General features: G+C 47.3%; 2 protein-coding genes across 2 annotated transcripts in view; both read left to right on the top strand.

The window, feature by feature from the left end:
• The first annotated feature begins 614 nt into the window (after positions 1 to 614).
• On the top strand, positions 615 to 3252 carry LOC135984032 (myb/SANT-like DNA-binding domain-containing protein 2). Its single transcript, XM_065598391.1, has 2 exons — positions 615 to 1161; positions 2309 to 3252. The coding sequence occupies exons 1-2, from the start codon at positions 615 to 617 to the stop codon at positions 2713 to 2715; spliced, it is 954 nt and encodes a 317-aa protein (XP_065454463.1). The 3' UTR covers positions 2716 to 3252.
• A 6360-nt stretch (positions 3253 to 9612) lies between these two features.
• The window catches only part of M1AP (meiosis 1 associated protein), an 85230-nt gene continuing 69739 nt past the window's right edge, over positions 9613 to 25103 (top strand). The window contains exon 1 of the transcript XR_010601966.1: positions 9613 to 10214. The gene's annotated coding sequence lies outside the window, so the exon portion shown is untranslated. The remainder of the gene's footprint in view (positions 10215 to 25103) is intronic.

The following is a 25103-nucleotide window of genomic DNA, read 5'->3' as shown; positions in this document are numbered from 1 at the left end:
TTTCCTTCCAGATCATTGATAAAGTTATTGAAAAACAATGTGCCAAAAAGCGAGCCCTGGAGGACCCCACTAGAAACACACCCATTGAATGATGATTTCCCATTTACAATTACTTTTTGAGACTAATAGCTAGTTTTTAATCTATTTAAAATGTACCAGACTGATTTTGCACACTACTAGGTTTTAATCAGAAACTTGGGTGGTACTATGACCAGGTTTACACTACAGACTTAGGCCTGGTCTACACTACGACTTTAATTCGGATTTATCAGCTTTAATTTGAATTAACCCTGAAACCGTCCACACAACGACGCTATTTATTTCGATGTAAAGGGCCCTTTAAAACGATTTCTGTACTCCACCCCGACGAGCGGAGTAGTGCCAAAATCGATTTTAGCAATTCGAATTAGGGTTAGTGTGGCCGCAATTCGATGGTATTGGCCTCCGGGAGCTATCCCACAGTGCATCATTGTGACCGCTCTGGACAGCAATCTAAACTCGGATGCACTGGCCAGGTAGACAGGAAAAGCCCCGCGAACATTTGAATTCCATTTCCTGTTTGCCCAGCGTGGAGAGCACAGGTGACCACAGATAGCTCATCAGCACAGGTAACCATGCAGGCTGATAATCGAAAAAGAGCACCAGCATGGACCGTGAGGGAGGTACTGGATCTGATCGCTGTATGGGGAGAGGATTCAGTGCTTGCAGAACTTCGTTCTAAAAGACGAAATGCAAAAACTTTTGAAAAAATCTCCAAGGGCATGATGGAGAGAGGCCACAATAGGGACTCTGAGCAGTGCCGCGTGAAAGTCAAGGAGCTCAGACAAGCCTATCAAAAAACAAAGGAGGCAAACGGTCGCTCCGGGTCAGAGCCGCGGACATGCCGCTTCTACGCCGAGCTGCATGCAATTCTAGGGGGGGCTGCCACCACTACCCCACCTGTGTTCGTGGATTCTGGGTCGGGGATAGTCTCATCAGCGACGCCTGAGGATTCTGCCGATGGGGGAGAGGAGGAGGATGAGGATGAGGATGAGCTTGCAGAGAGCACACAGCACTCCGTTCTCCCCAACAGCCAGGATCTTTTTATCACCCTGACTGAAGTACCCTCCCAAGCCTCCCAAGCCAGTACCCAAGACTCTGACCCCATGGAAGGGACCTCAGGTGAGTTTACCTTTTAAAATATAAAACTTGTTTTAAAAGCAAACGGTTTTTAATGATTACTTTGCCTGACTTTGCATTCGCGGTCAGTTCAGCTACTGGAAAAGTCTGTAGCTACTGGAAAAGTCTGTTAACGTGTATGGGGATGGAGCGGAAATCCTCCAGGGACATCTCCATGAAGCTCTCCTGGAGGTACTCCGAAAGCCTTGCCAGAAGGTTTCTGGGCAGTGCATCTTTATTCCCTCCTCCATGGTAGGACACTTGACCACGCCATGCTTGCAGCAAGTAATCTGGTATCATTGCCTGACAAAGCCTGGCAGCGTATGGTCCCGGTGTTTGCTGGCATTCAAGCAACATCCGTTCTTTATCTTGTTGTGTAATCCTCAGGAGAGTGATATCACTCCTGGTAACCTGGTTGAAATACGGGAACTTAATTAAGGGGACAGAGGTGGCCGTTCCTACTGGGATGTTTGCCTGTGGCGGAAAATAAATCCTTCCCTGCAGTTAGCCAAGCGCAGATGGGAAATTGGCCCTGAGTTTTTCGCGTTTGGCTAGCAGGGATCTTCCCTGTTACCAGCCACGCGGTGGGGGGAGGGGTACCGTGATCATCCCAGAGAATTCATGGCGGGAGGGGGGCGGCGGCGGGGGGGGGGGTTAGTTTGGTGCCTGCAGGGATCTTCCCTGATACCAGCCACGCGGTGGGGGGGAGGGGTACAGCGATCATCCCAGAGAATTCATGGCGAGGGGGGGGGTGGTTAGTTTGTTTTCTGGTGCTGCTGAATGTTAACAGAAAAACCGCAGCACTCTACTTGCCTGAAGGGGCCCAGACAAGCCCCCCCACACTGCCCCCCCCCCAACTGGCTGAGATTGGCCAGGCTTCTTCAGCACTCTACAAGCTATGCTTGGTATGTGGGAAAGGAGGGCGCAGAAGCTTACCATGGCCGCATGCAAGCCGAATTCTGTTGCCCAGACCTGTGATCTCTAGCAGCAAAGCCACAGGCACTCAGCATTAAGAGGCAAAATGCGACCTTGCACAGAAATCACATGTGCTATGTAATGTGAACAGTGTTGGTCACCGTGAAAGAGTATAAGCATTGTTCTGCAAAATGTAGCTTTTAAAACAATTCTCTCTTTTTTCCCCTCCCTACAGCAGCTGCAAACTCCTCAAGCCTCCCTCCTCCATCCCGAAGGTTATCACAGATAAGGCGTCGTAAGAAGAGAACGCGAGAGGACATGTTTTTGGAAATTATGGAATCCAGCCGCAGTGACAGAGCTCATGTGAATGAGTGGAAGGAAACAGTTTCAAAGTATAGGAAAGAAGTCAGTGAACGTGAGGAGAGGAGGGACCAACGTGAGGAGAGGAGGGACCAACGTGAGGAGAGGAGAGACGCTCGAGATGAGAGGTGGCGGCAGGAAGACCAGAGGATGAAGGATGCAACGCTGGGGCTGCTCCGGCGTCTGGTGGAGGTTCAGGAACGGCTGCTGGAAAACAGACTGCCGCTTCAGCCCCTGTTCCACCCTCCCCATGTTCCGTATCCTCCTCACCCAGACGTGTAAGAACACGGGGGGGGAGGCTCCGTACACCTTCCCATTCCACCCCAGTAGACAGCCCAAGCAAAAGGCTGTCATTTTTTTAACCTTTTCTTTGTGGCTTTTTCCTTCCCAGCAATCCTCCTCCCAAATACCACCCGGGTTCCCTCCCTCTTTTTCTAATCTATTAATAAAGAATAAATGATTTTTAAATGATAGTGACTTTATTTGGTTTGAAAGAAAGCTGGGGGAAGGGGCAGGGTGGGTTCCTTACAGAAAATCAGTCAGTAAAGGGGGAGGGTTTTCATGAAGGAGAAACAAACAGATATTTCACACGGTAGCCTGGCCAGCCATGAAACTGGTTTTCAAAGCTTCTCTGATGCACAGCGCTTCATGGTGTGATCTTCTAATCGCCCTGGTGTCTGGCTGCGCGTAATCAGCAGCCAGGCGATTTGCCTCAGCCTCCCACCCCGCCATAAAGATCTCCCCCTTACTTTCACAGAGATTGTGGAGCACACAGCAAGCAGAAATAACAATGGGGAGATTTCTTTGGCTGAGGTCAGAGCGAGTCAATAATGAACGCCAGCGACCTTTTAAACGGCCAAATGCACATTCTACCACCATTCTGCACTTGCTTAGCCTGTAGTTAAACAGCTCCTGACTCCTGTCCAGGCTGCCTGTGTATGGCTTCATAAGCCATGGCATTAAGGGGTAGGCTGGGTCCCCAAGAATAACTATGGGCATTTCAACATCCCCAATGGTTATTTTCTGGTCCGGAAAGTAAGTCCCTTGCTGCAGCCCTTTAAACAGAGTAGTGTTCCTGAAGACGCGAGCGTCATAAACCCTTCCCGCCCAGCCCGCGTTGATGTTGGTGAAACGTCCCTTGTGATCCACAAGTGCTTGCAGCACCATTGAAAAGTACCCCTTGCGGTTTATGTACTCGGTGGCTTGGTGCTCCGGTGCCAAGATAGGGATATGGGTTCCGTCTATTGCCCCACCACAGTTAGGGAATCCCATTGCAGCAAAACCATCCACTATAGCCTGCACATTTCCCAGAGTCACAAACTTTCGTAGCAGCACCTGAGTGATTGCTTTGGCTACTTGCATCACAGCAGCCCCCACAGTAGATTTGCCCACTCCAAATTGATTCCCGACTGACCGGTAGCTGTCTGGCGTTGCAAGCTTCCACAGGGCTATCGCCACGCGCTTCTCAACTGTGAGGGCTGCTCTCATCTTGGTATTCTGGCGTTTCAGGGCAGGGGACAGCAAGTCACAAAGTTCCATGAAAGTGCCCTTACGCATGCGAAAGTTCCGCAGCCACTGGGAATCGTCCCAGACCTGCAACACTATGCGGTCCCACCAGTCTGTGCTTGTTTCCCTTGCCCAGAATCGGCGTTCCATGGATAGAATCTGCCCCATTAACAACATGATCTCCAAAGCACCGGGGCCTGTGGTTTCACTGAATTCTGTATCCGTGTCTGTGTCCATGTCCTCATCATGCTTGTCGCTGCGCTGCCGCCGCCGCTGCCTCCTCGCCTCGTTTCTCTGGTCCTGGCTGAGCATAAACTCCACGAGAACGCGCGAGGTGTTTACAATATTCATGAGTGCTGTCTTGAGCTCAGCGGGCTCCATGCTTGCCGTGGTATGGAGTCTGCAGTGTTCACCCACCCAGGAAAAAAGGCGCGAAAATGGTTGTCTGCCGTCCGTTGCTTTCATGCAGGGAGGGAGGGAGGAGGTGAGGCTGTACCCAGAACCACCTGCGACGATGTTTTTTGTCCCATCAGGCACTGCGATCTTAACCCACAATCCCAATGGGCGCGGGAGACTGCGGGAACTATGGGATAGCTATGGAATTGCTACCCACAGTGCAACGGTGCAGAAATCGACGCTAGCCCCGGTACTTGGACGCACACCACCGAAGTAATATGCTTAGTGTGGCCGCATCCATTTCGACTTTATACAACCTGTTTTTCAAATCCGAATTATCTAAATTCGGATTAATCCCGTAGTGTAGACATACCCTTAGTGTATACTTACTATATCAGTATAACTATATCACTCAGGGGTCTGAAATCCATACCCCATAGCAATGTAGTTCTATGGACCTAACCCCCCACCCCCACCCCATACACAGCACTGTCAATGGGAGAGCATCTCTCACTTACATAGCTTGTGCCTCTTGGGGAGCTGGAGTACCTATGCCAATAGGAGAAGCTCTCCCTTTAGCGTAGGAGCGTCATCACTAAAGCGCTACAGCAAGCCAGCGCTGTACATAAAGATAAGCCCTAAGTCAAATGCCGTACAGAAGTCTAAGCATATTATGTCAAAATAATTATCAGTCAAACCTGCAATCTTATCAGAAAGAGCTCACTTTTTTTGTCAAGAACTTTTTTCCAGAAATCCATGTTGGGTATTATTTATGCTGCCGTCCTTTAATTCTTTACTGTCTGCATGGTGTGTTTCCATCATTTTGCCCAGGATCAATGTCAAGCTAACCAGCTTATAGTGATCTGGATCATTCCATTTACCTTGGAATATTGGAAGATTTTTTTTTCTAGTCTTCTAGAACTTCCCCAGTATTACAAGGTTCGTTTACAAACAAAAATAAAAATAAAAAACCACCCCACAAACCAATGACTCACACAGCTACTTGGCCAACTCTTTTAATACTCTGGATGCAAGTTATTTGGTCCTTTAGAAATTGCTGTTTAACATCTTACCTAAATGTTAGAATAGAAAGAATATAATTATCACTATAAAGATACAAATAATCATCATGTATTGATCAAATTGATAAACTAAACAGTAATAAGTCACCAGGACCAGATGGTATTTATCCAAGAGTTCTGAAGAAACTCAAATGTGAAATTGCAGAACTACTAACTGTAGTCTGTAACCTATCATTTAAATCAGCTTTTGTACCAAATGACTGGAGAATAGCTAATGTGATGCCAATTTTTAAAAAGGGCTCCAGAGGTGATCCCGGCAATTACAGGCCAGTAAGCTTGACTTCAGTACCATGCAAACTGGTTGAAACTACAGTAAAGAACAAAATTGTCAGACACATAGATGAACATAACTTGTTGGGGAAGAGTCAACATGTTTTTTGTAAAGAGAAATCATGCCTCACCAATCTACTAAATTTCTTTGAGGGGTGTAATGATGCTGCCTTTGGTGGGACACTTCTGAGAGTGCCAATTCAGGAAAAATTGCTTAGAGCAGGGCAGTTACAGCCCAAGGCTGGGGTTCCTTTTTTACATCAAGGCAAACTAAACCATCCAAACAGAGAAGACTGGTTTTACCCCACTGGCTAACCATAAGTCATACAAGCAATACCCTTAGACACTCCAGTTTCCCAGTATCACCACCAGTGCCACTTGTTATGGGGATGAATGGTTATGAAAACCAACACCCCAGTAAAAGAAAAAAGGTTCTCTCAATCCCAAAGGACCAAGCCCCAGACCCAGGACAATGTACAAATTAGAACTTTCCCACAAATCATGCTGTTGCCAATCCTTTAGAAGCTAAAATCTAAAGGTTTCTTCATAAAAGAAAGAAATATAGATGAGAACTAAAATTGGTTAAATGGAATCAATTACATACAGTAATGGCAAAGTTCTTGGTTCAGGCTTGTAGCAGTGATGGAATAAACTGCAGGTTCAAATCAAATCTCTGGAGTACATCTACAGCTTGAATGGGTCATTCAGTCCTTTGTTCAAAGCTTCAGTTTGCAGCAAGGTTCCTCCAGAAGCAAGAAGCAGAATTGAAGACAAGATGGAGATGAGGCAGCTGCCTTTTATAGTCTCTTCCAGGTGTAAGGACACCTCTTTGTTTTTAGTGTGGAAAATTACAGCAAAATGGAGTTTGGAGTCACATGGGCAAGTCACATGTCCATGCAGGACTCAGTTCTTTACAGGCGCAGACATTGCTCACATGCTATTTTGAAAGTTCCCAGGAAGACTTCTTATGTGGATTGGAGTCTCTCAAGGGCCATTGTCAGTTAAGTGTTTCTTGATTGGGCACTTAATTTGCAAATTCCTTTCTCAAGAAGCTGACTAAATGCTTCACTAATGCTATTTAGAATTAAACACATTGAGATACAAGTACACAGGCCATATTCATAACTTCAAATACAAAAATGATACACACATACAGATAGCATAATCATAATCAGCAAATCGTAACTTTTTCATAGACACCTCACATGACAACCTTTGTACAATATTTGCTGCAAATATATAACAGTGGTTGCAGTTTATGTCACTAACATCACAGGGGGTCAAGAAGCATGTGGACAAGGGTGATCCAATGGATATAGTGTACTTAGATTTTCAGAAAGCCTTTGACAAAGTCCCTCACCAAAGGCTCTTAAGCAAAGTAAGCTGTCATGAGATAAAATGGATAGTCCTTTTATGGGCTGGTAACTGGTTAAAAGATAGGAAACAAAGGGTAGGAATAAATGGTCAGTTTTGAATGGAGAGAGGTAAATAGTGGTGTCCCCCAGGGGTCTGTACTGGGACCAGTACTGTTCAACATATTCATAAATGACCTGGAAAAAGGGTGAACAGTGAGGTGGCAAAATTTGCAGATGATACAAAACTACTCAAGATAGTTAAATCCCAGGCAGACTCCGAAGAGCTACAAAAGGATCTCTCAAAACTGGGTGATTGGGCAACAAAATGGCAGATGAAATTTAATGTTGATAAATGCAAACTAATGCACAGTGGAAAACATAATCCCAACTATACATATAAAATGATGGGGTCTAAATTAGCTATTACCACTCAAGAAAAAGATCTTGGAATCATTGTGGATAGTTCTCTGAAAACATTCACTCAATGTGGCAGTCAAAAAAGCGAACAGAATGTTGGGAATCATTAGGAAACGGATAGATAATAAGACAAAAAATATCATATTGCCTCTATATAAATCCATGGTACGCCCATATCTTGAAAACTGCGTGCAGATCTGGTCTCCCCATCTCTAAAAAGATATATTGGAATCGGAAAAGGTTCAGAAAAGGACAACAAAAATTATTAGGGGTATGGAACGGTTTCCATATGAGGAGAAATTAATAAGACTGTGACTTTTCAGCTTGGAAAAGAGATGACTAAGGGGGGATATGATAGAGGTCTATAAAATCATGACTGGTGTGGAGAAATTAAATAAGGAAGTGTTATTTAATCCTTCTCATAACACACAAACTAGGGGTCACCAAATGAAATTAATAGGTAGCAGGTTTAAAACAAACAAAATGAAGTATTTCTTCACACAAATGCACAGTCAATCTGTGGAACTCCTTGCCAGAGAATGTTGTGAAGGTCAAGACTATAACAGGGTTAAAAAAGAACTAGATAAATTCATGGAGGATAAGTCCATCAGTGGCTATTAGCTAGGATGGGCAGGAATGGTGTCCCTAGCCTCTGTTTGCCAGAAGCTGGGAATGAGTGACAGGGGATGGATCACTTGATGATTACCTGTTCTGTTCATTCCCTCTGGGGCACCGGGCATTGGTCACTGTCGGAAGACAGGACAATAGGCTAGATGGACCTTTGGTCTGACCCAGTATGGCCATTCTTATGTTTCTTTCCAAAGACAGGAAATAAATATTTATTGAACTCTTCTGCTTTCTCTGCATCATTATTGGCAATTTTTACATCCCTATCTAGTAACATACCTACACCATTGCTAGAATTTCATGTATTCATCATATATTTAAAAAAACAGCCTTGTTGTTTTTAACCCTACTGTCTCTACATTTGTCATTGATATATTTAGCTTTTCTTATCTATTGTCTGCATTTTGTAACTGCTAATTTATAGTCATTGCTATCTATTTCCCCATCTTTCCCTTTGTAAGAATATATATATATATATATATATATATATATATCTTGATGCTTTTATTTCCCTTCTTAATCAATGATGCCTTCTTTTGTAATTGTAGAATTGCGGGGAGGGAAGGCAGGGTCTCACAGCTAGTAAAGTTTCCTTAAACAACTCTCACTTATAATTCACATTGGGAGGAAAAAATTAAAACAAAATGATCCATTTTGCCCCTAATTGTTTTCAGCTTTGAGAAAGTGACTCTTTTAAAGCACCACGTATATAGGTGCGGCCTATCTTCTGTTGCATGTAACAAACTTAATTAGGTTGTGATCATTTGCACCTAGGTAACAACTAAATTTTAGTTCAGTCGTCAGTTAATCTTTGTCTGTCAGAATGAAGTCTAATATAGAATTGACCCAAGCCAAGTCTAATACTTTTTGTGTTAGGATATTGTCTATACTTTTTTTTTTTTCATTCCAAGGATATTTAACTAGTGGCAGCATGACACCTCCAGCAGGTGCCTCCAGATTGAAATCCCCCCTACTAACACAGTTTTATTTTATACACATGATTTATACACAGGGGTGTCTGATGGGCCCTTTTCCCCATTCAGCCCCACTGGTTCCCGCTGCCACCTCATACATTTGTACACTGCAGATACTGGCAGCACTGTGTTTAGGGGAGGTACAAACCTATTCCTCCCATTTACCTTCCCTGCCTCAGCATGAAGGGCTCGCGGGTAAGCGCAGCCCATAGAGAGAGAGGAGGTTGGATGCATGTGGGAGGTGTGTCAGTGTATTTGTTGCAAGCGGGCCAGGACTGTTTAGGGTGGTTATACAACCCCCACAATTTACCCACCCTTACTGTCATGAGCACAGCCCATGGAGTGAGGAGGAGTGGGGGGGGGGGGGGGGTCCACAGGGTACTCTACTCACTGCTGGAGCGCCTCCTCCTGGCCATGTCTGGGGATTAGTTCTTCCAGTCTGATGCCCCTTCATGCAGTAGCTCACTCCATCTTTCTCAGTCTTGCTTTCTTGGGACTCGACTGCCCCCTCCGGCCAGGTCACTGTAGTTGTCCCCTTCTCGGGGGGTTGGGTGTATCAAAGTCTCTCCAGACCCACTCTCCCAGGCAGCCTTCCCTTTTGCTGTCTCTTAGTGGTTAGTAGGGAACCCAGCCCAAGGACCTTACAACAAGCAGCCACAGTCTGCACAGCCCTGAACCTTACCACTGCATCCCTGGGCTGCTTCCTACCTTGCCGTCTCTCCCCCAGTCCCCTGCAGCTCTCAGCACCTGGGTTGTAGACAGGCCCATCCCGTCCCTGTCCAGCTGCACTTCATGGCTAATTAGCACTTGCTCTTGGGGCTTCTTCTCCAGGTGCAGCCTAGGCCGCTAACCGGCCCACGTGGCCACCTTAACCCTGTCAGGGCTGCGTGGTGGCCACCCCCGCAGGGTGTCAGTGTATGGGGAAAGGGAGGTGCGTCTATAAACCGCCCCCTCCCCCCAGTGTATCAGTCTGCCTAGGGCAGGGCCCTCCTGGCCGAGCACAGCCGGGGGCAGAGGCTGCTGGAATGTTCCATGGACCCCGCCAGGGGGGTTTCACGGCGTGAGGTGGGGATTGCGCCGCTGCTGTCCCACCCTCCGCAGCGCCTGAGGGAGGCAGAGGTGGGTGGCTGGGCCGTACGCCGCCACAGCCTGAGGTAAACACCTGGGAGCCCCGCAGCCGCGTGGGGCGCACGGCTGGGCCTTGGCCCGGGTCACGCAGTGCTGAGGCAGCCGCGTGGGGCGCACGGCTGGGCCTTGGCCTGGGTCACGCCGTGCTGAGGCAGCCGCGTGGGGCGCACGGCTGGGCCTTGGCCTGGGTCACGCCGTGCTGAGGCAGCCGCTGGGCCTCTCCTGGAGCCAGAGCACCCGGCACCACCAGCAGGGACGGGGTCAGTTCCACGCGCGCGCCGGTCTCGCCTGCCCTGGGGCCCTGGTCGGGGCCACCCCGCCAGCCCCCGGTCACGCCTGCCCTGGGGCCCTGCCCCGCCAGCCCCTGGTCTCGCCTGCCCTGGGGCCCTGGTCGGGGCCACCCCGCCAGCCCCTGGTCACGCCTGCCCTGGGGCCCTGGTCGGGGCCACCCCGCCAGCCCCTGGTCACGCCTGCCCTGGGGCCCTGGTCGGGGCCACCCTGCGAGCCCCTGGTCACGCCTGCCCTGGGGCCCTGGTCAGGGCCACCCCTCGAGCCCCTGGTCACGCCTGCCCTGCAGGCCGCATCAGCCCGGCGGGTTGGGGAAGTACTGTGGGCTGGGTTCCCCCATGGGCTCCAATCATGGCTGCCACAGGCAAGTTTGCCCCACAGGGTCACAGCACCATTTTGAGACCAGGTTAACCCTGCAGTTTCCTGTGATAGGGACTGCAGGCAAGGTCAGTCCTGGGGGCTCAGGGCGCGGCCAAGGGCTAGGTTACCAGGGGAGGGGGATCCAGGGCACTGCTGCAGGCCGGGTTACCCTACAGGCTCTTGTCATGGCTGTCTTTCTCGCTGCCTCAGACCCAACCTCACAATCACTCCCTGTCTGGAGAATAAAATTGAGGGAAACGCTCCCTTCTGCTAGTTCCCAGTTTCATGGATGAAGAGAAACAGGCTGTTTGTTAAACATCAGCAAATTTTCTCCAGCCGACTTCAAACCAGCTGAGCACTAATTAGAAAACACCCAGTGTGGATTGAGCCCAGGGAAGGCACTGCTTTCAATCAGGAGTGGGTGTCAATCATCACAGTAGTATGGACACTTTAAAAATGTGTTTAACTGTGCAGCGCAAAACTTTGTGTCACTCCTGTGCTAGGGCTTGTCTGCTGCAGGCTTGTATGACGTGCTGCAGCGTTCTGTTCTGAGTTTAACACCCAGACAGTCCCCACTGAGGCAGTACTGCTTTCTGAAGCTTTTCTCCTTTTTAAAAAAACAAAACAGTAAATACAAACCCATGTATGAATGTGATAGTTAAGGCAGAAAATTGCAACACCAGGCAGTAAGGCAATCAGGACATTAAGATTCTCAGGCCACGGCAGATGCTCAATACACTGAGGTGCATTTAAGCCTTTACGTGCAGTAGGGGTCAATTCATATTGTAGTGATTAACTTACTCTGTATATTTTATATATATGGATTGTTCTTTCCATTTCCATGAGCAGAGGGGATTTTGATCCAGTAGATTCTAGTCAATTCAGATTTTTATAAAACTCACAGTATTGCCAATCCCAAAAGTTTTTTTTTTTTTTTAAAGTCAACCCCCAAAAAATCATGAGGTTTTTTTTTTACAAAAATTATTAAAGCATAATTTTTGGTCTGTCTGCTGAGTTGTGCTCCCCTGCCTGCTCCCAATGTGGGTGTAACCATTACAGTCTTGTCAACGTGCAAATTTACAGCGAATAAATTTATTTTGACTCCTGCGGCAGTAGGACCCAACACACTGCAACACATGGTGGCCTGTGCTCTGGAAGCTGGACCTGAGACCCACCAAACTCATCTGATATAGGGGACAAAAAACATCCACTGGATGGAAACAGCTTTTAATTAGAGCAGGCTCCGGGCAGCGCTTACCTGGAAGGGTGTGCTCAGAGTTTTACAGACAAGTGAAAAGCAAACTTACAATCCAAATGAAACAGAACACGGCAAAGAATGATAAAGTGGGGAGCACTGATGAGGGAGCAGTTGCAACAGGGCAAGATGTTAATTGGCATGCATGCATTTTAGATTATTTTATATTATATCTATATTAGGGCTGTCAAGCAATTAAATAAATTAATCCCAATTAATCATGCAATTAAAAAATTAATCCTGATTAATCATGCTGTTAAACAATAGAATACCATTTATTTTAAATATTTTTGGATGTTTACTACATTTTCAAATATATTAATTTCAATTACAACACAAAATACAAAGTGTACAGTGCTCACTTTATATTTATTTTTTATTACAAATATTTGCACTGTAAAAACAAATTTATTTTTCAATTGACCTCATACAAGTACTGTAGTGCAATCACTTTATCATGAAAGTTGAATTTACAAATATAGAATTATGTACAAAAAAACCTGCATTCAAAAATAAAACAATGTAAAACTTTAGAGCCTACAAATCCACTCAGTCCTACCTCTTGGTCAGCCAATCACTCAGACAAACAAGGTTGGTTACAATTTGCAGGAGATAATGCTGCCTGCTTCTTGTTTACAAAGTCACCTGAAAGTGAGAACAGGCATTAGCATGGCACTGTTGTAGCTGGCATTGCAAGATATTTATGTGCCAGATGCGCTAAAGATTCATATGTCCCTTCATGCTTCAACCACCATTCCAGAGGACATGCTTCCATGCTGATGATGGGTTCTGCTTGATAACTATCCAAAGCAGTGCGGACAGACCCATGTTCATTTTTATCATCTGAGTCAGATGCCACCAGCAGAAGGTTCATTTTTTGGTGGTTTGGGTTCTGTAGTTTCCACACCAGAGCGTTGCTCCTTTAAGACTTCTAAAAGCATGCTTCACACCTCATCCCTCTCAGATTTTGGACGGCACTTCAGATTCTTAAACCTTGGGTCAAGTGCTGTAGCTATCTTTAGAAATCTTACATGGGTGTCTTTTTTGCGTTTTGTCAAATCTGCTGTGAAAGTGTTCTCAAAACGAACATGTGCTGGGTTGTCATCCGAGACTGCTATAACATGAAATATATGCAGAATGTGGGTAAAACAGAGCAGGAGACATACAATTCTCCCCCCAAGGAGTACCGTCACAAATTTAATTGACGCATTATTTTTTTAACAAGCATCATCAGCATGGAAGCATGTCCTCTGGAATGGTGGTCGAAGCATGAAGGTCGATGGTGGTTGAAGCATGTTAGTCTCTAAGGTGCCACAAGGACTCCTCGTTGCTTTTACTATTTCTTTTGTTTATCATTTTTACAGTGCATATATTTGTAATAAAAAATAATATAAAGTGTGCACTTTGTATTCCAGGTTGTAATTGAAATCAATATTGAAAATGTAGAAAAACATCCAAAAATATTTAATAAATTTCAATTGGTATTCTATTATTATAAATGCGATTAATCACGATTAATTTTTTTGAGTTAATCACATGAGTTAACTGCAATTAATTGACAGCCCTAATATAGTCCAGCGAGGGCAGGGATGGAGGATCTTTAGAACTGAGATGTTGAGCTCCCAGTAAATTGGGTTAGGTAGATACACCTGCAAGAAAAGAGTGTGTGTATGTCTGTGTGTGTGTGTGTGTGTGTGTGTGTGTGTAAGAGAGAGAGAGAGAGAGAGAGATGGTGAAATAAACCCATTACAGTGATTTAAAATATCATCCCTGTCTGATTGGGATGATGCACCTGCAAGTTACATTAATAGATTCAAAGGCCACAAGGTACTATTGTGGTCATCCAGTTGGGCCTTCCATGTAACACAGGTCATGGAACTTCCCCAAAATAATTCCTAGAGCAGATCTCTTAGAAAAACCTCCAATCTTGATTTAAAAAAATTAAGTGATGGAGAATCCAAAGACCTTTGGTAAAAAATTTTCAGTGGTTAATTACCATCACTGTTAAAAATTTACACCTTATTTCCAGTCTAAATTTGTCTAGCTTCAATTTCCAACCACTGGATCATGTTATATCTTTCTCTTCTAGACTGAAGAGCCCATTATCAAATATTTATTCCTCATGTAGGTACTTCCAGACTGCAATCAAGTCATCCCTTAACCGTCTCTTTGTTAAGCAAATTAGATTGAGCTCCTTGATTCTATCATTATAAGGCATGTTTTCTAAGCCTTTACTTATTCTTGTGGTTCTTCTCTGAATTCTCTTCAATTGATCAGCATCCTTCATGAATTGTGAACATCAAAACTTAACACAGCATTCTAGCAGCAGTTGCACCAGTGCTGAAAACAGAGATAAAATAATCTCTCTACTCCAACTCGAGGCCTTCCTCAGTGAAGGATACTGGATTATATGCTTTATTGAGGTCCCTTCTACAATTCCCCTATTTATGCATCCAAGGATCACATTGGCCCTTTTGGCCACAGCATTGCACTGGACGCTTAATAGCTGATTGTCCACCACAACCCCCAACTATTTATCATCGTCTCTGGTTCCCAGGATAGAGTCCCCTATCTTGTATGTATGGCCTACATTCTTTGTTCCTAGATGCATGCATTTACATTTCACCATATTAAAACACAGACAGTTTGCTTCGACCCAGTTTACCAAGCAATCCAGATCGTTCTGAATCAGTGACCTGTCCTCTTCATTATTTGCCACTTCTCCAATTTGAGTGTCATCTGCAAACTTTGTGATGATTTTATGTTTTCTTCCAGGTCATTGATAAAGATGTTAAATAGCATAGGACCAAGAACCAATCCCTGTGGGACCCCACTAGAAACACACCCATTTGATGATTCCCTGGTTACAATTACATTTCAAGACTCATCAGTTAGCCAGCTTCTAATCCATTTAGTGTGTGCGATGCTAATTTTATATTGTTCTAGGTTTTTTTAATCAAAAATGTCATGTGGCACGAAGTCAAATGCCTTAGATTTCTGTAAGTATGTTACATCAACACTATTACATTTATCAACCAAACTTGTAATCTCACCAAAAAAGATAGTTCATTTGACAGGTCTATTTTCCATAAACCCATGTTGATTGGCAATTATATTACCCTCCTTTAATTCTTTATTAAATCGAGCCCCATATCAGGCATTCCATTATCTTCCCTTCGGTTGATGTCAGACTGACAGGCCTAAAATTACCCAGGCTATGCTGTTTATCCTTTTTAAATATTGACCCAACATTATCTCTCTTCCAGTATTCGGGAATTTCCCCAGCGCTCCAAACCTCACTGAAAATCAACATTAATTATCCAGCAAGCTCCTCAGCCAACTCTTGGATGCCAGTTATCCAGACTGCTGATTTAAAAATGTATAATTTTAGTAGTTTCTGCTCAGCATCATCCAGAGATACTAGTGGAATAGAAAAAGTATATTCATATGATGACTACATCATCTCTTTTCCCCCCAAATACAGAACAGAAACATTTACTGAACACTTTTGCCTTGCCTTTTCTTCATTATTATTACTAATTCTACCATTTCCAGCTCATAATTAGTTGGATTGGTGCCTAAAAGGTCCCCCTCCCCCAAATACAAAAGATCAGGATTTTAAAAAATGTTGAAAGTAGCCCAGGCAGTGTTAAAGCTAAATACTGTATTAAAGATAGAGAATCTAAGGTTAAAAATGTGATTATTTTATGTAAAGAGAGTAAGTGGGGTTAACAAGGCATGGTTTATCGTTCTGACCATTTGCCACCCACCATCTCTCATTTTCTATGCCCATATCCTGCTATCTGATCCATCCCTTGAGGTAGGCTGTCATTATTGATCCCATTTTACAGGTAGTGAAACTGAGGTACAGAAAAACTAGCTGACTTCTCCAAGGCTTCCTATTTATTCTGTGGCAGGAACAGAATTCAGTTTAGTTAACCTCACTCCCATCTTTCCTCCCTATCAGTGGAACAAACCAGTTTCTCCAGCTGGCCATGAGCCTCCCCTAACAACGCTCCTTCCCTCCCTCCCTAGCTATATTGTAGGGCTCTTCCCACTCAATTCCTCATTAATTCAGGCCTCTGAGATAGGGGTTGCTTGATCTTCCCCTCTATAGTCCCCCGTGTTTGCTCCCTCCGGCCACATAGAGTCATAGGATTTCCCTGAATTAATTCTTGTTTGCCTAGAGCAGATCTTTCAAAATCAAGACTGAATCATTTTCTAAAAGTTTCCAGTGATGGAGAATCCACCACAACTCTTGGAAAGTTGCTCTAATGGTTAATTTCCCTCACTTAAAATGTATGCCTTACTTTTAGTCTGAATTTGCCTAACTTCACCTCCAGCCATTGGCTTGCGGTATACCTTTCTCTGCTACACTGGAGAGCCTTCTATTATTACATTTCTGTTCCCCAAATAGGTATTTATGGACAGTGACCAAGTCACCCCTTATACTTCTCTTTGTTAAACTAAACTGATTGAGCTCCTTGGTCTAAATCCACAAGGGACTTAGGCACCTAAATCTGAGATTTGTGGATTGCACTGGCACCTAAAACCCCCAATTAGTTGCTGCCCAACCCTATAGGCACCTAAACTCACTCAGCACCTAAGTTTGCTGTAAAAGTTCCCTATGAACCTAGGTTTCTGCCTCTGGCCATACATACAACACTTCTCTCTAAGTGTCCACGCACCTATCTCCTGCCTAAGCCCCAACAGTATCATCAAACCTGGGCAAGGGAGACATCCCCCCACCTATCTTGCCTGCAAGTCCCAAGCTGATAGATGTGCTTAGAGCAGGGGTGAGCAAATCTTTTGGCCAGAGTGCCACATCTGGGTATAGAAATTGTATGGCGGGCCATGAATGCTCATGAAATTGGGATTAGGGGGCAGGAGGGGGTGAGGGCTCTGGCTGGGGGTGTGGCCTCCAGGGTGGGGCTGGAGATGAGGGGCTTGGGGTGTAGAAGGGTGCTCCGGGATGGGACTGAGGGGTTTGGAAAGTGGGAGGGGGATCAGGGCTGGAGCAGATGGTTGGGGCGTGGGGGGGGGTGGCTCAGGGGTACAGGATCCGGGCAGCGTTTACCTCATGGAACTCCTGGAAGCAGTAGCATATCCCCGCTCCAGATCCTATCCAGAGGCGTGGCCAGGCGGCTTTGCGCACTGCCCCGTCCTCAGGCACTGCCCCTGCAGCTCCCATTGGCCACAGTTCCTGGCCAATGAGAGCTGCGGGGGCGGTGCTTGGGGCAAGGGCAGCGTGTGGAGCGGAGCCCCTTGGCTGCCCCTATGCGTAGGAGCTGGAGGGTACATGCTGCTGCTTCTGGGAGCCGTGTGGAGCAGCCCCCAACCCTGCTCCCCAGCTGGAGTGCTGGAACGGGGCAAACCCCTGACCCTGCTCCTCAGCGGGAGCTCAAGGCCAGATTAAAACGGCTGGCGGGTCAGATGTGACCCATAGTTTGCCCGCTCCTGGCTTAGAGCATGCCTACTATATAGGGGCCAACTCACAGTCTTTCCAGAGGAGGAGGAGGAGGTGCCATCTTCCCTTCTAACCTTTAGTCCAGTGGGGAGAGCACTCCCCAAGAGGGAGACCTGGATTCAATTCCCCACTCTCCTTGATAGGGAGGAGAGAGACCCTGTTCAAATCCTTTCTCCCCATCAGGCAGAGTGGGCAACTGAACCAAGGTTTCCCACATTCCAGGTGAGTGTTCTAACCACTGGGCTAAGGGTTGCAAAAGAGGCTTCCTCCTCCCCCTCGCTGTTTTATGTGGATTTAGTCAGGCATGTAATTCCTCCTTGCAAAAAACAGCTTAGTCATCTAAGCCGCCTGACTGCAGGAAAGGGGTTCCTGGTTGTGGATCGCAAGCAGAGATGGTTCCAAAGACTGCACCCTTTAGCAGGGCAGGCTCCAGGCACCCGCTTGTCAAGCAGGTGCTTGGGGCGGCCGCTCCGGAAAGGGGCGGCACGACCAGGTATTCGGCGGCAATTCGGCGGACGGTTCCTCACTCCGCCTGGGAGCGAAGGACCTCCTGCCGAATTGCCGCCGCAGATCGCGATCGCGGCTTTTTGTTTTTGTTTTTGTTTGTTTTTGTTTTGGCTGCTTGGGGCGGCCAAAACCCTGGAGCCGGCCCTGCCCTTTAGGCGCTAGACTCTGAGCAGGGCAGGGATTAGGCCCCAGCCTCTCATTGGCATCTCTCACTGGCTAGTTTAGGCAACTCCCTGCCTAGCATGCTGGCTTTTGGGATCCCATTCTTAGACCTGGTCTACACTGGGGGTGGGATCGATCTAAGATCCATGTCTAGTTGGCAGCCGGTATCAAGCGGAGTGCCCCAAGGGTCGGTCCTGGGGCTGGTTTTGTTCAATATCTTCATTAATGATCTGGAGGATGGCGTGGACTGCACCGTCAGCAAGTTTGCAGATGACACTAAACTGGGAGGAGTGGTAGATACGCTGGAGGATAGGGATAGGATACAGAGGGACCTAGACAAATTAGAGGATTGGGCCAAAAGAAACCTGATGAGGTTCAACAAGGACAAGTGCAGAGTCCTGCACTTAGGACAGAAGAATCCCATGCACTGCTACAGACTCGGGACCGAATGTCTAGGCAGCAACTCTGCAGAAAAGGATGTAGGTTAACAGTGGACGAGAAGCTGGGAACCAAGTCAACAGTGTGCCCTTGTTGCCAAGAAGGCTAATGGCATTTTGGGCTGTATAAGTAGGGGCATTGCCAGCAGATTGAGGGATGTGATCATTCCCTCTATTCGACATTGGTGAGGTCTCATCTGGAGTAGTGTGTCCAGTTTTGGTCCCACACTACAAGAAGGATGTGGAAAAATTGGAAAGAGTCCAGTGGAGGGCAACAAAAATGCTTAGGGGGCTGGAGCACATGACTTATGAGGAGAGGCTGAGGGAACTGGGATTATTTAGTCTGTAGAAGAGAAGAATCGGGGGGATTTGCTAGCTGCTTTCAACTACCTGAAAAGGGGTTCCAAAGAGGATGGATCTAGACTGTTCTCAGTGGTAGCAGATGACAGAACAAGGAGTAATGGTCTCAAGTTGCAGTTTGGGATGTTTAGGTTGGATATTAGGACAAACTTTTTCACTAGGAGTGTTGTGAAGCACTTGAATGGGTTACCTAGGGAGATGGTGGAATCTCCTTCTTAGAGATTTTTCGGTCAGGCTTGACAAAGCCCTGGCTGGGATGATTTAGTTGGGAATTGGTCCTGCTTTGAGTAGGGGGTTGGACTAGATGACCTCCTGAGGTCCCTTCCAACCCTAATATTCTAAGTTACACTTCACATAGCTGAAATCGATGTACTTAAATCTACTTACCGTGGTGTCTTCACTGTGGTAAGTCGACTGCTGACGCTCTCCCATCGACTCCGCCTGCACCTCTCGCCCTGGTGGAGTACCGGAGTCAATGGGAGAGCACTCAGCGGTCGATTTATCGCGTCTAGACTAGACACAATAAATCAACCCCCACTGGATCGATTGCTGCCTGTCGATTCAGCGGGTAATGTAGACAAGCCCTTAGGTGCCTCTCGCTCGCTCTCCTCATTCATTTTGTAGGGAGGCTAAGCACCTAACTTTGGCTTTGTGGATCCCAGTTTTGTTCCAGTGATTTTATAGGTGCCTAAAAGTTGCAACACCTATGAGTCTTTGTGGATGCAAGCCCTCCTGACTAGTTTAGGTTCCCCTTCTTCTGAGATGGAGGCCATCCAAACTGTATAGCTCCCCTCCCCTTGTTGCTGAAGACCTTGCTGCTCCTTTCTCCATGTGAGAGAGCTCCCTCTTAGAAACAGCAGCACTCCCAGAGGTCCTTGAAACCTAACCAGAAAATGTCAGATTTGTAAACTCAGCTCATCTGGGGCTCTAATAGCCCCATATAGGTTCATAGATTAATTGCATATGGCTACATTATATAAATGTTGTTCAAATGAACCCACTTTGCCAAGCAATCCAGATCAGGCTATATAACTGACCTGTCCCCATCATTTACCACTTCACCAATTTTGGTCTCATCTGCAAATTTTAGCAGCTATTTCTTCCAGATTGTTGATAAAGATAGTGAATAGCAGTGGGCAGAAAACAGATTGCTGTGGAACCCCACCAAAGATACCTCACTGGTAACAATTTCCTAATTACAATTACTTTCTGCAATATCTCAGTTAAGTTTTTAATCCATTTAATATAGGCTACAGGGAGTGTTAGGATGATGTTAGGCACAAGTTTTACTAATTTATACATTAAAAAAGAAAAGTAAAAGGAACTATACCCAACTGCTCCTCAACCAAGCTGTTAAGTATTCCCAGCCCAGTTACAGCTTTCAGAGTCACAGAGGCCCAGATCAACAAGGGGATTTAAGTGTTGCAACACTAAGCATCATGATGCCTTGCTTTGAGACACCTAGAAAGTCACAGGAACACCACAGTGATCCACAAAGCCCAAGTTAGGTGCCTAGATTCCCTATACAAAGAATGGGGAGAGATGAGTGCCTTAAAATGCATTCCACAAAAGCCAGCATGCTAGGCGGGGAGCCGCCTGAGTTAAGGCGGGGAGCCGCCTAAGCTAGCCAATGGGTGGTGTCAATGATAGAGCAATGTGCTGAGCTTCCTCCCTCTTGGGCCTGGTCTACACTATGAGTTTAATTCAAATTTAGCAGCATTAAATCAAATTAACCCTGCACCCGTCCACACAACTAAGCCATTTATTTCGAAATAAAGGGCTCTTAAAATCGATTTCTGTACTCCTCCCCGACGAGCGGAGTAGCGCCAAAATCGATATTGTCATTTCGAATTAGGGTTAGTGTGGCCGCAGTTCGATGGTATTGGCCTCTGGGAGCTATTCCACAGTGCACCATTGTGACTGCTCTGGACAGCAATCTGAACTCAGATGCACTGGCCAGGTACACAGGAAAAGCCCTGCGAACATTTGAATTTCATTTCCTGTTTGCCCAGCACAGGAGAGTATAGGTGACCACAGAGAGCTCATCAGCACATGTAACCATGCAGGCTGATAATCGAAAAAGAGCACCAGCATGGACCGTACGGGAGGTACTGGATCTGATCACTATATGGGGAGAGGATTCAGTGCTAGCAAAACTTCATTCAAAAAGACGAAATGCCAAAACTTTTGAAAAAATCTCCAAGGGCATGATGGAGAGAGGCCACAATAGACTCAGAGCAGTGCCACGTGAAAGTCAAGGAGCTCAGACAAGCCTATCAGAAAACAAAGGAGGCAAACGGTCGCTCTGGGTCAGAGCTGCAGACATGCCGCTTCTACGCTGAGCTGCATGCAATTCTAGGGGGGGCCGCCACCACTACCCCACCTCTGACCGTGGATTCTGAGGCGGGGGTAATCTCATCAGCCACACCTGAGGATTCTGCGGACAGGGAAGAGGAGGAGGAGGAAGAGGAGGACGAGCTTGCGGAGAGCACACAGCACCCTGTTCTCCCCAACAGCCAGGATCTTTTTCTCAGCCTGACTGAAGTACCCTCCCAAGCCAGTACTCAAGACCATGACCCCATGGAAGGGACCTCAGGTGAGTTTATCTTTTAAAATATAAAACATGGTTTAAAAGCAAGCGTTTTTTAATGATTAATTTGCCCTGAGGACTTGGGATGCATTCGCGGCCAGTACAGCTACTGGAAAAGTCTGTTAACGTGTCTGGGGATGGAGCGGAAATCTTCCAGGGACATCTCCATGAAGCTTTCCTGGAGGTACTCCAAAAGCCTTTGCAGAATGTTTCTGGGCAGTGCAGCCTTATTCCATCCTCCATGGTAGGACACTTGACCACGCCATGCTAGTAGCAAGTAATCTGGTATCATTGCACGACAAAGCCTGGCAGCTTATGGTCCCAGTGTTTGCTGGCATTCAAGCAACATCCGTTCTTTATCTCGCTGTGTAATCCTCAGGAGAATGCTATCGCTCATGGTAACCTGGTTGAAATACGGGAATTTAATTAAGGGGACAGAGGTGGCCGTTCCTACTGGGCTGTTTGCCTGTGGCTGAAAGGAAATCCTTCCCTGCAGTTAGCCCAGCACTCGGGTGAGGGGAGGGGGAAATTGGCGCTGAGCTTTTCACCTTTGGCTAGCAGGGATCTTCCCTGATACCAGCCACGCGGTGGGGGGAGGGGTACAGCAATCATCCCAGATAATTCATGGCGGGTGGGGGGGGGGGAGGGTTAGTTTGGTTTCTGCAGGGATCTTCCCTGATACCAGCCACGCGGTGGGGGGAGGGATAAAGCGATCATCCCAGAGAATTGGATGGGGGGGGGGGGTGTTAGTTTGTTTTCTGCTGCTGAAGGTTAACAGGAAAACCGCAGCAGTCAACGGGCTTTGCTTGGTATGTGGGAAAGGAGGGCGCAGAAGCCAAAAGACAATGGCTTACCATGGCCGCATGCAAGCCGAATTCTGTTGCCCGGACCTGTGTCTGTGATCTCTAACACCAAAGCCACAGGCTCTCAATATTAAGATGGAAAATGCGACCTTGTACTGAAATCACATGTGCTATGTCAGGGGTCGGCAACCTTTCAGAAGCAGTGTGCCGAGTCTTCATTTATTTACTTTAATTTAAAGTTTTGCATGCCAGTAATACATTTTAACATTTTTTAGAAGGTCTCTCTCTATAAGTCTATATATTATATAACTAAACTATTGTTGTATGTAAAGTAAACAAGGTTTTCTAAATATTTAAGAAGCTTCATTTAAAATTAAATTAAAATGCTGATCTTACGCCACCAGCCTTCTCAGCTCGCTGCCAGCCTGGCGTTCTGTTCACCTAGGCCGGCAGCAGGCTGAGTGGGGCCTGACCTCTGAAGCTCCCCACACCCCCAGAAGGGTGGCTGTGGGGGGGCTTCAGAGGTCAAGGCAGAGGGCTGGGGGTATGTTGAGGTACAGGGCAGAAGGCTGGGGGCATGGGGGGCTTCAGAGGTCAGGGCAGAGGGCTGGAGGGGTGTGGGGGGGTGCAGGGCAGAAGGCTGGGTGTGGGGGGGGCTTCAGAGGTCAGGGTAGAGGGCTGAGGGTGTGGGGGGGTGCAGGGCAGAAGGCTGGGTGTGGGGGGGGCTTCAGAGGTCAGGGCAGAGGGCTGGAGGGGTGTGTGGGGGTGCTGGGCAGAAGGCTGAGGGTGTGGGAGGCTTCAGAGGTCAGGGTAGAGGGCTGAGGGTGTGGGGGGGTGCAGAGCAGAAGGCTGGGTGTGGGGGGGTGCAGAGCAGAAGGCTGGGGGTGCTCGGCTCGTGGGGGTGCTCCCAGCCCCCTGCCCTCTGCCCTGAGCAGTTCATGGCAGGGGGCTGGAAGGGATATGTCCTGTTCCACCCCCTGCCCCAAGGCCCCGTCCCTACCTCTTCTCTGCCTCCTTTACCCAGGGCCGGCTTTAGCAAGGGGCCGCGGGGCTGCCGCGTGCCAGCTGGAGCTCCGTCTGGGAGAGCGGGGCAGCGAGGCTTTTGCGGAGCAGCGAGCATGCTGCCACTCCTCCCCCCTCCCTTTGCAAGGGCCGGCGCAGGGAAGGAGAGGAGAAGGGGCAGAAAAGCAGGCTGCACCATGGCTGGGGGAAGAAGCGGGGGAGCTTGGCTGCTGCAGGACGAAGCTTCTGCCTCCTGCCCCAACAGGGGAGAGCGGTGGGCGGGGGGGGCTGAGTGCGGCTGGGGGTCGGAACCGTGGCAGGCAGCCGCGTGCCATTCAAAATCGGCTTGCGTGCCGTGTTTGGCACGCGTGCCGTAGGTTGCCAACCCCTGTGCTATGTAATGTGAATAGTGTTTTTCACCGTGAAAGAGTATAAGCATTGTTCTGTAAAATGTATCTTTTTAAAAACTTCTCTCCTTTTTTCCATTCCTCCAGCAGTGCAAATTTTTCAAGCCTCCCTCCTCCGTCCCAAAGGCTATCTCAGATAAGACAGCAGAGAAAGAGGACGCGAGATGAGATGTTCTTGGAAATAATGGAATGCACCCACAATGAAAGAGCTCATGTGAATGAGTGGAAGGACACGGTATCTAAGTACAGGAAAGATGCCAGTGAATGTGAGGTCATGAAGGATGCTCGAGATGAGAGGTGGCAGGCTGCAATGCTGGGGCTGCTGCGTGATCAAACGGACATGCTCCGGCATCTGGTGGAGCTTCAGGAACAGCAGCAGGATAACAGAGTGCCGCTGCAGCCACTGTATAACCTCTCTCTCCCCTGACCATGTTCCATAGCCTCCTCACCCAGACATGCAAGAACGCAGGGGAGAGGCTCCGTGCACCCTCCCACTCCACCCCAGTGGACAGCCCAACCAAAAGGCTGTCATTATATTGAATTTTTTCAGTGGCCTTTTACTTCTCTCCTATCCTCCTCCCAAACCTCATCCGGGTTACCTTGTCGGTTCTCTCCCTATGTTTATAGTCAATTAATAAAGAATACATGATTTTTAAATGATAGTGACTTTATTTCTTTTAAAAGCAAACTGTGATTTAAGGGGGGAGTGTGGTTTGCTTATAGGGAATGAGTCAATCAAGGGGGCGGGTTTCCAACAGAACTTTCACACCATAGCCTGGCCAGTCATGAAACTGGTTTTCAAAGCTTCTCTGATGCGCAGCGCTACCTGGTGTGATCTTCTAATCACCCTGGTGTCTAGCTGCGCATAATCAGCAGCCAGGCGATTTGCCTCAGCCTCCCACCCCGCCATAAAGATCTCTCCCTTACTCTCACAGAGATTGTGGAGCACACAGCAAGCAGCAATAACAATGGGGATATTGGTTTGGCTGAGGTCTGACCGAGTCAGTAACGAGCGCCAGCAACCTTTTAAACGGCCAAATGCACATTCTACCACCATTCTGCACTTGCTCAGCCTGTAGTTGAACAGCTCCTGACTCCTGTCCAGGCTGCCTGTGTATGGCTTCATGAGCCATGGCATTAAGGGGTAGGCTGGGTCCCCAAGGATAACTATAGTGCGACGGTCCACGCCGCTAAGGTTGTGAGCGGCGTGGACTATCCGCCACCATCCGTAAAATAGCCCTTCAGTCCAGGGCAGTGTGGCCTAGTGGCCAGAGTCT

Source organism: Chrysemys picta, chromosome 5 (genome assembly GCF_011386835.1).
Source record: "Chrysemys picta bellii isolate R12L10 chromosome 5, ASM1138683v2, whole genome shotgun sequence".
Classification (NCBI taxonomy): Eukaryota; Metazoa; Chordata; order Testudines; family Emydidae; genus Chrysemys; species Chrysemys picta.
The sequence above is the reverse complement of the archived record's forward strand: the minus strand, read 5'-3'. Positions and strand labels throughout refer to the sequence as shown.

Bases quoted from the DNA above. Each gene is read 5' to 3' on its own strand.
- LOC135984032 (XM_065598391.1), top strand. From the start codon at position 615: ATGCAGGCTGATAATCGAAAAAGAGCACCAGCATGGACCGTGAGGGAG. The intron at 1,162-2,308 runs GTGAGTTTACCT...CCCTCCCTACAG, and splicing joins CCCCATGGAAGGGACCTCAG to CAGCTGCAAACTCCTCAAGC.